This window comes from Diadema antillarum, unplaced genomic scaffold (genome assembly GCF_040938485.1).
Source record: "Diadema antillarum isolate AM-2024a unplaced genomic scaffold, OU_Dant_1.0 seq00000195_RagTag, whole genome shotgun sequence".
Lineage (NCBI taxonomy): Eukaryota > Metazoa > Echinodermata > Echinoidea > Diadematoida > Diadematidae > Diadema > Diadema antillarum.
In genome coordinates this window covers 1,117,115-1,131,510 of record NW_027271258.1, presented here as the reverse complement: position 1 = coordinate 1,131,510, position 14,396 = coordinate 1,117,115, and the positions used below count along the sequence as shown (strand labels likewise).

The 14,396-nt window shown below is 37.9% G+C and overlaps 1 protein-coding gene across 1 annotated transcript in view; it reads left to right on the top strand.

Moving 5' to 3' along the window:
* Positions 1-14,396, top strand: part of LOC139728745 (uncharacterized) — a 55,746-nt gene that overhangs the window by 19,886 nt on the left and 21,464 nt on the right. The window contains exons 2-5 of the mRNA XM_071639685.1: positions 7,706-7,844; positions 10,584-10,831; positions 11,208-11,480; positions 14,025-14,118. Coding sequence (XP_071495786.1) covers positions 7,784-7,844; positions 10,584-10,831; positions 11,208-11,480; positions 14,025-14,118 — 676 coding nt within the window. The 5' untranslated portion in view covers positions 7,706-7,783. The remainder of the gene's footprint in view (positions 1-7,705; positions 7,845-10,583; positions 10,832-11,207; positions 11,481-14,024; positions 14,119-14,396) is intronic.

Below are 14,396 nucleotides of genomic sequence, written 5' to 3'. Positions count from 1 at the left end.
GTACACTGTTTAATATGCATGACTGAAAGTATTATCCCTTGGATACAAGTACTGTACGATGTAACTTGGGCCCTTGTTGAAGCAAGAGATGTTGCTGGTAATTTGGTAAGGGTGGAATTGAATCGTGTGTGACTGATAGATTTTCTTCCTTGTATAATTTCATCTGTTACGTATACAAGGTACTGTAAACTTGGTTGAATGGGTAATACACATTTAATAGTATACGTGTACTAGCTCTCTTTATTTATCTGTTAGCTGCAGAAAGTTATCAACCAGATACAGTGTGCAACTCAAGAAAAAGATCCTGTGAAAATACTGGTATTCATCATCGATATATTTTATATTATGCATACGGATCTAAATCTTATTTCCAATGTGAGCAAGATATCAATGTGGGGACATGTGTACACATACATGTACATTAATTGTATGCATACAATGTGTGTGTGTGTGTGTGTGTGTGTGTGTGTGTGTGTTAGTGTGTGTAATAAATTCCATGAAGTCGTCTTCTTTGAATGTCAAAAGCAATTAAATACAAAATTTGAGATTTAGTGCTCTATTGTCTACCAAATCAAGTCACTTTACAATGATGTACCTAGATTAACATTTGAATTACAATGTAAATCAGATTACTTTGTTACCATACTGATAATGTACACGATATGTACTTTGCGACAGAGAACTTTCAGGTGCCTCAAGATGGTTGAAATCCTGAATTAAGTCCTAGAAATTGATTTTGCTGTGCATTCATGATAACTCTTTGAAAGTTGAACAGATGTACACATTGTAATCTCAGTAGGGATTTGTGTGTTTTTAGGGGAAAATGAATGAAAAAAGAAAATAGTAGGCCACAGAGGAAAAATAGACTACAGTATAATACAAATATGATGTATCCTAGGCTAAAGTAGATCTACAGTGTGCACTTGCAAAATTGTAGTCGTTCAGAGTGACATGATATTCAGAGAGAAATATTTCAAAGTTAAAGGGACTGTACAGTCCTGGTTGAGTTGAGGATTCAGCTTGTAATGTTTACCGAGATATTTAGAAACCTCTCTATGAAACGTTAAAGAGCATACAATTCTAAGGAGAATCAAAAGTATATTGATGAAAATCAGTTTTGAAAATGACTGAAATATCTAAAAACAAGGTAAAACAAAGAGATACTAAAAGTCTTTGCCTGTTATTTTCATTGGGATCTTCTTTTTTTTTATATCTCAGCCATGTCTAGATCCAATTTTCATGATCAAATAAACATTGAATCTTTCTTGAAATTAGATGCTCTTTCATATTTCATATTAATAAGAGGTTTGTCATTATCTCATATCATACACAAAAAAATGGTATTATTTTGACATTAGGTCTCGACCACAACTATACAATCCCTTTAATTTGTATTCATCATCGATATATCTTGTATTTGTGCATACGAATCTAAATCTTATTTCTAATGTGAGCAAAATATCAATGTGGGGACATACACATTATACATTAATTGTATGCATACAATGTGTGTGTGTATGTTAGTGTGTGTAATAAACTCCATGGAGTCGTTGTCCTTTTTGTCAATGTAAAAAGCAGTTTAAATACAAACTTTGAGAATTATTACTCTATTGTCTACCAAATCAAGTCACTTCACAATGATGTACCTAGATAGGCATTTTGAATTAAATCAGATTATTAAACTCATTACCTTATTACCATACTGATAAATGTACAGTTACATGTACACAAACTTTGCAACAGAGAACTTTCAGGTGCCTCAAGATGGTTGAAATCCTGAATTACGTCCTAGAAATTAATTTTGCTGCACATTCATGATAACTCTTTGAAAGTTGAACAGATACACATTGCAATCTCATGAGGGATTTGTGTGTTTTCAGGGGAAAATTAATGAAAAAAGAAAATAGTAGGCCACAGAGGAAAAATAGACTATACAGTATAATACAAATATGATGTATCCTAGAGGCTAAAGTAGATCTACAGTGGGCACTTGCAAAATTGTAGTCGTTCAGAGTGACATGATATTCAGAGAGAAATATTTCAAAGTTAAAGGGACTGTACAGTCCTGGTTGAGTTGAGGATTCAGCTTGTAATGTTTACCGAGATATTTAGAAACCTCTCTATGAAATGTTAAGAGCATACAATTCTAAGGAGAATCAAAAGTGTATTTGATGAAAATCAGTTTTGAAATGACTGAAAAATTTAAAAACAAGGTAAAACAAAGAGATACTAAAAGTCTTGGCCTGTTATTTTTATTGGGATCATCTTGTTTTTATATCTCAGCCATGTCAAGACCCAATTTTCATGATCAAATAAACATTGAATCCTTCTTGAAATTAGGTGCTCTTTCATATTTCATATTCAAGAGGTTTCTCATTATCTCATACACACACAAAAATTTTATAATCCTGACATTAGGTCTCGACCAAAACTATACAATCCCTTTAAACCGGTACTGGTGCTAACTAATCCTTGATTTTTGACTGATTTTTACATGTAGACTGTCACAGCACCCACTATGTTTTGCTTCATTCTGTTTTCATTTTTGAATAGAAAATATACCAGGAGAAATTGTGTTGAGTGGGCCAGTCCCCTTCGTACAATGTACAGTGTTGTATTTTGGTCCTGTATCTGTTAGACGGCTGTGTGATGATTGCAATATTCCCTATGTTCTGGAAGTAAGACTAAAAGGAACACATTACCTTTGAACAATAATCACTACAGCTTGATCTATGGCAAATATCAGGTCAATTACCGATAGCCAGACCTGGAGAAGACACACATATTTACCTTTTGTCTACATTGGCTGGACATTGATTGGCCGTAGTATGTTGATGTGACCATGGACACAGATTTATCCACTTACGTAAGTACATTGTAGCTTATCAAATGCTTTCTGATAACTTCTTCATGCAGGGACTTACCAGGAAATTCCCCCCAAATAATGTCCTTGAAAAGTGTCTACATTTCAGAAATACTTTGTGCAAAGAAAGAGAGAGAGAGGGAGAGAGAGGAGAGAGAGAGAAGGAAAAAATATATATAGTGGAAAAGAGGAAGAAAAAGATTGCTCTGTGTTAATTGGATTTTTATATGTCTAGATGTTGGCCAAATTCTCAGGACTTTCATCGCGATCCAAATCGGGGGGGGGGGGGGGGGGGGGGGGTGGGGGGCATTTCATAAAACTTGTCATCAGTGACAAGCTGTCGTAGATGTGACAAGCTACTGAAATCCGTGCATCGATCCGATTGGCTGAGAGCAAAGTTGTCATAGAAATTATGTTGCAATTGTCACTGATGACAAGTTTTATGAAACGGGCCCCAGATTTGCATCTTGCCTGGGAATTAATATCAGTATGAATTCCACCCTATAAACTGACTTTTGACCAGATCTGAAGTATTGCAAAGTGACAAGAAGGATAAGGAGACAAAAAGAGGAAAAGATGTTAGAAAGATTACAGGCCTACATGATAGGGAGAAGAATAAAAAGAGGAGAAAAAAGAAGGTTTGTGTACATGTAGAGTGTATTGTACATTCGTAGCATTAGTTACGTTCAGACAGCAAGCCCTAACCTCAAGGTCTGGAAACCTCGAGGTTAAGCTCTTGCCCCCCAACTTCGATGTACGTCCACAGGATGAGCTTAGGAAACCTCGAGGTTAAACTCCTGCCCCTTTGAGTGCGTTGATTTTTGTGTCCACACGGTGCTTAACCACGAGTGGGGACCCCCCGCGGCTCGTGGTTAGAGCTGGTTCAGGCGCTAACCATAAGATATCTCGTAGCTCTAAACATCGAGCTAACCTGGAGGTTAGCTAACTACGAGTGCGCCTAAAGGGCTTTTTACACTTGTGTTTCTTAACCCCGGACTTTCTCTGACCCAGGACTATCGTTAGTCCCGTACCAATTTTTTCAGCTTTTTACACTCGCCAATTAGTCCCGTACTATCTCTTGTCCGGGGCTAAGGAGAAAACTGACCTTTTTACACTCGTATTTCTTAGCCCCGGACTTTCCAAACCACATGAATATTCATAATTACGCTGTGTACTGTACACGTACACGCACGCACCGGCAGCACTTGATTACCTCGTTTCTGATTGGTCAGTGAGGGTCGGACTTCGTCTCCGTCGCTTAGCCCAGGATCATTTTTTCGTTCTGTTTACACTCACTTGCTTGGCACCGCAATTGCGGTGCTAACCCCTGCTATTTTGCAGGGCCAGATAGTACCGTACTATCGGTGGGGCTAGCCCACTTTGGCAAAAACAAGTGTAAACAGAAAGTGGGCTAAGGATAGTCCCGTGCCAACGGTGGGGCTAAGGCCCCCCCTTAGCCCCACCGTTGGTCCGGGGCTAAGCAAAAATTTACAAGTGTAAAAAGCCCTTACATGTTCCCTATCATTTACAAGCTTACCCTCGAGGTTTCCTAACCTCGAGGTTACGGCTTGTCGTCTGAACGTAACTGTTGTGTAATGGAAAGAGAGAATTCATTGGGAGATAGTAAGTTTACAGTACATCATCAGGAAATAATTTTCCTGGTGTCGCATCGCAATTTGCTAATAATGCATTTTTACACCACTGCTATGCAAACCAGCTTTTGTGATAGCAGATTTCTTCCGTAGACATGTACAGGATACCATTTGAAATACTGTTTATCAGCTGAGATTGCTTATCAAATTTGAGTTTGAAAATTATTCTTTGCACTATTGTGAAGCTAGAGTTTGTTCGCAAAAACCGATATGTCCATTTTTAAAGATTTTGAAGTACTGTCTCTGTCATAAAGTACAAAATAATACCTTTTAAATGATATGTTGCTCACTACAAATAAAGGTATATTTTTGAAGTTATGGTCAAAAGAAGCAAAATTTCCTTATTATTCTCTTTATTTTTCTTGACCTTTAATCGCAAATATCTTCATTTGGAAAATATGGACTTATCGGTTTTTGCGAACAAACTCTTCATATTTTGCATTGAATAACATTTAAATTGTCCTCTGTTTTCACATGAAGGAGCAAATGTGCCTAATTACCATCTCTCTGTAAACACACTTCAGCAGTGATATTATCAATTTATTTACAAGACACTGTGTGTCCCGCTGGTCTATTCAAACCTTTTGTTTTGAAACTTGCAGTACATTGTACATGTTTGTGTACAGATTGTACACCCTACACACATCAAAATAGCCCATCCCCTTTCCCTTTGAATTGTAAACCTATCTCCAACAGTTCCATTCATTCAGAATCAATATACACACACTCTTGCATGCTCCATCACACACACACACACACACACACACACACACATACACACAAGAGCCCTTTCAACACACGTGCACACATGTGCACAGTCATATTAAGGCGTCCCTGAATAACAAAAGATTCTGCTCTTTCCATACAATCCACGCATGTTTATTCCCAAACACAGACCTTATGGCATGTTAATTGTTATACAAATCAATTTACTTATTGTAGTCCCAGTTTGAATCTGGTGCAGACTCACTCACCCCTATCTGTACTTTGACCAGATTCCTGAATGGAGTGAGTATGTGAGGTGTAGATCTAACTATATAGCTGGTGATAAATATTGAGATAAGTACCTTGTCTCTGTATCACTACCATGTATATGACTCATTGTTATACACAATGTAGATAAACTCATCTGAAATTTGTATTGCAGATCTAGACAAAAATGTTTGCATGTTAATATGTATGTTTGTACATGTAATTGACATAGTAATTGGCAGATTGTTAGACAGATAGGACCCATATAGATAGTGGTAGTTAAAATTAATGCATTGTATACATCGGCCTACCAGTAGAGTACATGCAAAGTTCTACATGTATAGCTAGCTTATTATAATAGGGACCGTCTACATTTGAACAGGTTCACACTTACTACTATATAATTATGAATTGTCTGTATTTTGTTCAGATTGATAGATTTTGTGTGTGTATGTGTGTATTTCCTCTGATACACTGTACGAAAAGTTCTCTTCTCCCGAGTTTGGTATGATTTTTAAACTATTTAGTTGACATTTGTAACATTTCTTAATTTTTTTTTAATTATTTTTTTCCCCTCACTGGGATATTTATTATTGTCTTTCATCTGTACACGTATTACAACATATTTCAAATAACATCATACTTTTTTTCGAATTCAATACAATATACATCAAGAAAAAAGGTGTCTAAAGAGACACCATTTTTTCTGAAACACTTGCAACTTATGATTATTTCTTGCGATGAATTTGTCTTTATCATTCATTGCGATGAATTTCTCTTTATCATTTCTTAATTGATTATATCAATTTCATATTTTGCCTTCTTGGTTATGGCATACTTTCCAAGTCCCTTAACTGTAAAGACTGTTTAGTGCATCTGTCTGTCTACGAAGTTTCATCTACAAAGTTCTATCCTAATCATCCCTTTTCACCCCAATCTGCCCCTCTGAGTGATATAAATCATGGAACCCCTACATATACACCGTGACTAAGTAACTCTTGATAGATCTACTGACAAAATTTACAATGTTACATATAATTAGCAATGTTACCTATAAATCGTATTTATATGTACATGTATGTTAAATAGGACAGGGTTCATGAAAATACTTTTTTTCCCTCAGAAATTACAAAACATGTGACAATGAATAATAAGCAATACTGTACCATAATACCAATATAGTTTCTTGCCAGCTTGTTAAATTAATCTCTCACACAATGGTATGATTATGAACTACTTATGTTAGCATTCACTGCTTTTTAGTCAAAACAGGGTGGTATTTCAAAGAACGTATTAAAGGATCCTGAAAAGATTAAATCTGCAGGTGATTGACATGTTCTGCTGTCTAACTGTAGACTGGACGTTGAACCAATACTGAAATCACCTATTTCATTAATTGCTCCCATTTAATGCACCTCAAAAATGTCCAGTAAAAATACCACCCCCCCAAAAAACAAAAAAAAAAAAACAAAAAAAAAAAACAAATCATATTTTAACTCTTAAAGGGGTAGATATGTTGTGAAAGTTCCTTTTGCAGAATGGTGTGTATGACTCCCATTTCTTCGAGAGTATTGTATATCTGTTGCCATCAGCAATGTACAAATGTGTGCTGGGTACATGTGTATTACAAAATTCTCCAAATTCCTGGCATATTTCTGGCTGTATCCCATTACCTACCCTGGTCCTGGGAAGGCATGCCAGATAAAACTTTCACCCTGGACTCGTGCAGTGACAAATTGTTCGAAGCAAAGATTTCTGTTTTTCACAGGAGGGAACCCTTCAGGCTTTAATGCCCTCTAAAGCATTCACATCATCATGATCTAAATAGGAATTAAAATATGTACAGCAAAAATGACTCCAGTGAAAGTTACATTGTACTCTATCATTTGGTGTCAACTCTAATGTTTCTTCTGAATGCAAACACAATACATGTATATGCTTGAATACTGACTGATTTCCTTCCACCTTCTGTAGTCAGGTTGTGGCTCAGAAAGTTTGCAAGTCTGATGGGGGGGGGGGGAGTGAGGGGTTATACTTTTTCCAGTTCTATCTATTCCTCTTTGCTATACTTTCTATCTATCAATATCTCTCTTTCTCTCTCCTTCTTCTATTTATCTTTCTGTCTCTTAAACTTTTATACAAAGTACAAGCTCCCAACACAGGTATAAGGTATTTTTCTAATTTATATATCTTTTTTTATTTTCATTCACACACTCAGGTTTACAGCCTCCCATTAGACTGCCCGTCGCCATGGAAACGGTGAGAGAGCGGACTAGTCTTATCCCAGCCACCCTCAATGTATTCCTCCGGCAAGCTTGGTCCTGCCATGGCCACTGATGTTATCCGGTCTTCATCAGGTAAGATAACCAGATACAAACCAAAAAACATGCAAACAAACAAACTAACAAACGAACGAACAAACAACAAACAAACAAACAAACAAACAATTAGAAATGTCGAACAAACTTGGTAATTCCACAAACATTAATTAAAAGCAAACATGCAAGCAAATAAAACTGATGACAACAGCAATAAGTGTCAATGAACTTTCCTTTTGATTGGATTGTTATTAAACTTGCACTCCAAACCTTTCATTTTGTACATTTCATAATGTATTCTCCTCACACAATTTTGTGAGGGAAAACAAGTAGGTACATCAAATGACTTCCATTAAAACATCTTGTATTATATCACCGTGGAAATACAGATGCTACTGTGGAAGTATAGTAAAATAGAAAAAAAAGAAGAGGATATATAAGCAAACTTCTACAAACTGTATGAAAGTTTCCTGAAAAAATAAGAGAAGATTGCATAATGTTTTGCTGCAAACCCAAACACACTGTTGCCAAGGAAATAACCATTAACCTTCGAAGAAGGAGAAATGAATGTGAAAAGCCTTAATTGCAAAGAAATTATGGCGAATCTTTGTGCAGGTGTCCAGTTTATGGGCGACGTCTATCAATGTTGAGCAAATATGAGTGTTATGCAAGTAGACTCAGAGTCTACTGCTCCAGATAATGGGTTTTATGGCTATTAAAGGAATGGTACTCTTTTGGTTTTGATGGGGCTGCAGGTTCCCTCTTGTGTTTGTGTGTGTTTGTAAGGGTCTCTAGAGGGCAATTACCCCTGGGCAAATACCCTCGACCCCACCCCTGACCCTAACCCTAATCCTAATCCTGAATCTAATCCTAACCCTAACCCAAACTCTAAACCTAAACCTAACCCTAACCCTAATCTTTACTCAAACCTCATCACTGACCAGTATTTTGTTTAATTTTCTAATTTTTTTAGTGGGGGTGGGGGGGGGGGGGGGGGTAATTGCCCTGATAGAGTTTTTGAGATAATGAGAAACCTCTTATAAAATGAAATATGAGCGAACATGAATTCTTGGTGACATACAAAGTTAATTTGATAAAGATAGTCTTGAAATAGCTGAGATATCCACACAAAATGATCTTTGTGAAATGCAACAGGCCACAACTTTTATTAGGATTGATCTCTTTTACCTTGTTTTTAAAGATATCTCAGTCATTTCTAAACCGATTTTCATCGAATAAACTTACCATTCCCGTATGCTCTTTAACATTTCAGAGAGTGGTTTCTAAATAACTTGCAAAATGTTGGAAAGCTGAATGCTCACCTCAACCAATACCTATGCCATTCCTAAAGTGTTGTTTAAACTCAGACATTATTGTGGACACAGGACGCCTTATTTTGGTGAAGTTGATTACTGTTTATTAGCAACGGTCTTGTTTTTCTCCCTTCTCTCTTTCATATATTGCTTTCTTGTAACAGCCCCCCCCCCCCCCTCCACTCCATGATCAGTCATGCACATTTGTACTTTGTACCATCCAGTCATGAGTTTTTTTAATCTCTTTATTTCTCATTGTTGTAGGGGTCGATTCTAATTCAGTCATACAAAGTAGTAAATTTTCCTGATGCAGTAAACCGTGGGAAAGATATATTGTTTGGAAACTTTTTTTTTGGTCCCATTTTTTTTTTGTGTGTTTTTTTTTACGTTGTGAGGGCTGTGCTTACAGCGCTCCCTTTATATAGCTCTTTAGGAATTCTTGCTCCTTTTTCTCCCTGCACATATTCTAATGTCTATTAAAATCTTCTCCGCACATGAAATGTGTGTAAACATATATTCAGCTGAGAACCAGAAGGACCCAACCCCTAGATCCCTTTCTACAATTTGAGCATAAATAAAAAAAAAGAAGAAGCAATCAGTTTTCATGGAATGAAAAGTTTATGAAATCAGGGAATGAAGCTGTTTGTTTGCTTAGTTTGTGTGTGTTTTTCAGTAACCATTTACAAGCAATATCAGCTGTCAAATTTTTGAGCAAATTTCACAATTGACTTAAGAGTATTTCATCTTTGACAAAATCAGAAAAGAAAATCCAGTATATTCTATGGTAGAGATTTATCAACATCTGACTTGAAATGGGTAATTTGTAGAATTCTTAACTTCCACAGTGTTTTCTTGTACATTGCGCTGTAAGTGCTTCGATCATGCTAGAAGTCTGCAAGATTTTGATATAGAGTGACTGTAGTATGCTGACATGTGATATACAGTATGTAAAAAAAAAATTACAATCGGATTTCACATTGATAACTTTCAAAATGATAGAGCACTCTTAATGCAATTTCAGGGGATGAAAATATGATGTCTTACCTACACCTTGCAAAAAACCCCATTCATTGTGGTTAAGTGGTCACAGAGAAATATAGATCGTTGTAAAGCATGTCACGGATCCATCTCTTTCAAGTTTAACACTTGGATGCTCTTGGGATAAAATGTACATTTACCATGTAGCAGTGGACTAAACTTGGAGGGAAGGGATTTCTGACATGCTCGACAAGGATCCCCATTTCTCTTTGACCACTGAAGCAAATAGGATGGGGTTTTCTGTAGTAAAGATGTCAGGTATAAGTTATAGTTTCCTACCTTGAAATTGTATTTTGATTGATTCACTATTTTTAAAGGTATCACTGCAGAAAGTCTTGATTGTATTTCATTTTGGAGACATATGGTACAGTGTACCCAGAAGAAACAATGTCTAATGGACTGTGGGTCATTGAATCCATGCTTCCAGGAACCCAGCCAGGGCCAAACTCAGCACGCCGGGCTCCGCGAGGATCCGAGCCGACCAGTCCCCTGTCCAGTGCGGGGTCCAGCGGCTCGCACCGCAACAAGCAGCTGCTGAAGTCCTACCACGACTTCACCATGCAGCTGTTTAGCTCCAGCCAGCTGTACGGGGAGGGCGATGCGCTCTTCGTGGCCGCCGTCCGCAGCGGGGACTACGAAAGAGTGGAGAACATGCTGCATCGCCGCAATCACGAGGTCCGGTGACTCTCCTCTTTCTCTTTTCTTCTTACTCGTTTTTAAAGTGGCCGTGAAAATAATTTGTGAGCAGTGATTTTGATGTAGGTAGATATTACCACTGATTGCTTGAATTTTTGAAGAGTTTGAAACCATGAAAGATATTAGAATGGCAGTATATTTATTTTTTTCAAATAAGGTCAGTCATTAAATTGAGAAGAAATGAAAACTTTTCAATGATGCTGTACTTTTAACATAACAAGAAATATTTTTGAGGGTATGATTATAAAATCTCATCAATCATGACATGCATTGTAATTACTGTCTTTGGTTTTCTGCAGATTTATCTCAAATATCTTACGTTGTTAAAGTGGATTTTTTTGTCTGTCCATGTCAGGTGGTCAACATTGACGCACGCGACAAGGAGACCGGTACCACCGCCCTCATGTGGGCTGTTGGGATCGGCAGCGTCAAGATCGTGCGGCTGCTCCTCAAGTACGGCGCGGACGTCACGCTGCGCAACGGCAGGAACGAGACGGCCATTGACCTGGCCGGCGAAGCCGAGATGCGGAAGGTCCTCCTGGAGTCGGTGATGCGGACGGGCGTGTCCCCCCGCCATCTACTGCAGGCCGCCTGGCAGGGCGACGCCAAGGTGGTCCGACGGCTCCTGGTAGGTGGAGAGTGACGGAACGTGTGTGAGGAAAGAAGAGAAGACTGCTTGAAAGAAAGACAGAATACTTGGTAGAAAGAAAATGAAAAAATTAAGAAATCATGAAAGAATGAATTGTCAGTTGAAATGAGAAGGGCATTAAGTTGCCTAAAGGCTATGGGTCTAATGGGACTTTAACTCTTAATGTGCCAGGCCCAAAACCCCTAACGTGCCAGAGGTTTTTACCTAATGCCAGAACGTTTTGAAACTGGACTGACAATGAAATTTAAAACCGCCATTTCTCTGAAACTATTGACTGTTTTGAATTGAGTTCTACACAACATATATCAAGGAATGTTTGCTCTTTCCTGTCATGCAGTCAGTTTGCCACAATATCTATCTGAATCTGAAATATTGCAGAAATATTTGATACATCAAAAAAATTATTAGAAATTTTTATGTGGTATGGAAGAAAAGAGTCAGTTGTGTTTTTTTCTTCAATGGAACACTCCCTTGACTCTGTGAGAAAGTTTTAGAGCAACATCTCCTCTTTCAAATGATAACAAAATTGCCTTCTAGAATTGTATGATTCCAAAGATACCAGTACTAGCAGTTTATTTTGTCTTAGCAATTTCTCTTCCTGCCTCAGTAATTCATTCCCAAATCTGAGTCCTTTATTCCCAGATCCTGTATTTGAAACTTAAGTAATTGTCCGGGGCCCTGGAATAATGTCTTTTGTCCACCTGAGAAGGAAGAACCTGCTAATCCTCCTTTTGTCTAAGCGGACCGCAGGCGGGTGTACTCTATTGAAATCGGCAGGCCTTTGTCCGCGCGCAATCCCTATGCTAGTGTGGGAACGATTAGTGACGTTCATCAAAACAAAAGGATAAAAGACTTGACCGACGAACGAAAGCTGACCCTCTTTGAGGGACAAAATCAAAGCAGCTTCCCGCAGGACAGCGTCCAAGCGGAACAATGCGAGTGGAACCGCATAGACAATACACGCTGAGTCAATAGCATACACACGCGTGGTTTACCTATGAGACTTTTGATCCATACACATATCGCAGAGGGTGCGCCCGCTGCGGATTTTCCCGATGTGAAAAAAATACATCTAACTGAAAAATCATGTATTTACTCAAAATTTTCTTAAATGTAAGCATGCTCATATTTTTAGTGGAAACGATGGCTATGCTAATCAGCGACCAGTACATATCATTGGCAGTTGCTTGGTGTAACACATTACGGTATCACAAGAACTTAAATGATCAATGCTTTTCTCGCTGTTCTTAGTCGCCGATTGGCGACCATGGCACGTCAGGACTAAGGTCGCCATTCGGCGACCATGGCACGATAAGAGTTAACACCCTTATCATTCTCACGCGACGAAATTTAACGCACAGAAGAATAAATGCATGAAAGAAAGAAAGAAAGATTATGAGAAAGAGTGAAAGAATTCTTGAAATAAACAAATAGAGTGCATAAGGAACATGGTTACAATGAAATTCCAGCTACAATGAAATTCAAATTCAGGCTGCAACATTATCCTCCCCCTGTTTTTGTATTGTTTATTTGTTTGAATTCAGTATTATGAAATTCAATATAGCGTAGGAAACCTGCCGGTCCTGAGGACTTCGTTATACCAGGATTCCCCTGTATTTAATATGAGGAAAAAAGAAGTGCCACATTTAACTGTCACTAGACAAATTGTGTTGTAAATAATGAAAGTACTCTGGGGACATTACAAATCAAAATTTGCAAGTGTTTTGCATTGACATTTATCTTTCATGACCTTTCTCTTTCTAACATTTTCCTACACTTGTATGGGCTGGATGCACAGTAAGGATGAGAGATTACAAGATAATCTTTATTTGTAAATGACCTCTACTTGTTCAGATGGAAGTAATTCTACAACAACTATGCACTTCTCCGTGCAAAAATAGGCAAATTTTGGAATGCGAGAAGTTGTCAAGATGTTGTATATTAGGAATTGAACAAAATTTTAAAAATGATTAATGATACCCCCCTCCCCCCGAAGAAGGTATGTGGCAAAAGAAACTTACAGATTTCTAGACCAGTGATCTTATACAGGCTGATTGATGGAATATGCCATGGTATGGTGTCCATCCCAAGAACCCTATAAATTTTTGTTTTAATCTAGACTGGTCAGGGACAAATCTCAAATGAAATCCCATTTTCTGTTCTATCTTAATTCATATCATTATATTCATGGCCAGTTCAGCTATTTAAATTTATAACAATGATAAAAATAATGTGAAACTTGGTAAGATAAAAGAATTGATGGAAATTGCATCTTTTGTGCCCTGAACAATGTCCAGTGTGCTCGGACTCTTCACAATCTCGAACAATATATGGGCTGTTCCTTTTACAGGATCTTCTTTCGCCCACTGGAGCCAGTTGATAATTGGGTAAACATTGTTTCCATCGAGTTTATTTCCAGATTTTGTTTTTAAGTTAAGTAAACATCCTGATCTACTTTGACTGGATAAATGAGCAGAACATTATTATCAGTGACTTGAAATTTTGTTTCTTCTTTGTTTGTAGGGAGAGAGCAAGGTACTGGACATCAACTGTCGAAATGCCGATGGCTACACCCCACTGCTTCTGGTCACCAGGGATGTGCAGCTGTTTGAGAGCAGTAAGACCTTTTTGTCATTCAAGATTGTCAAGGGGTGCGTTCGAGCGCTCTAAAGCGAACCAAAGCGTACCAAACCAAAGTGAACCGTACCGAACTGTGCCAGATTTGGAGCATTCCAGTGTTCTGTTGAGAAAGCGTACCCCATGAGTTATTTATAGAAAAGGTCGTGCATTTTGTAGCAAGAATGTCATTCACCTGGCGCTTGAACTACTTACAGCTGTCCCGAACAAAGAGAATGATGTCTTTGCATTGTGACGTATGGGCATGATACGCGCATA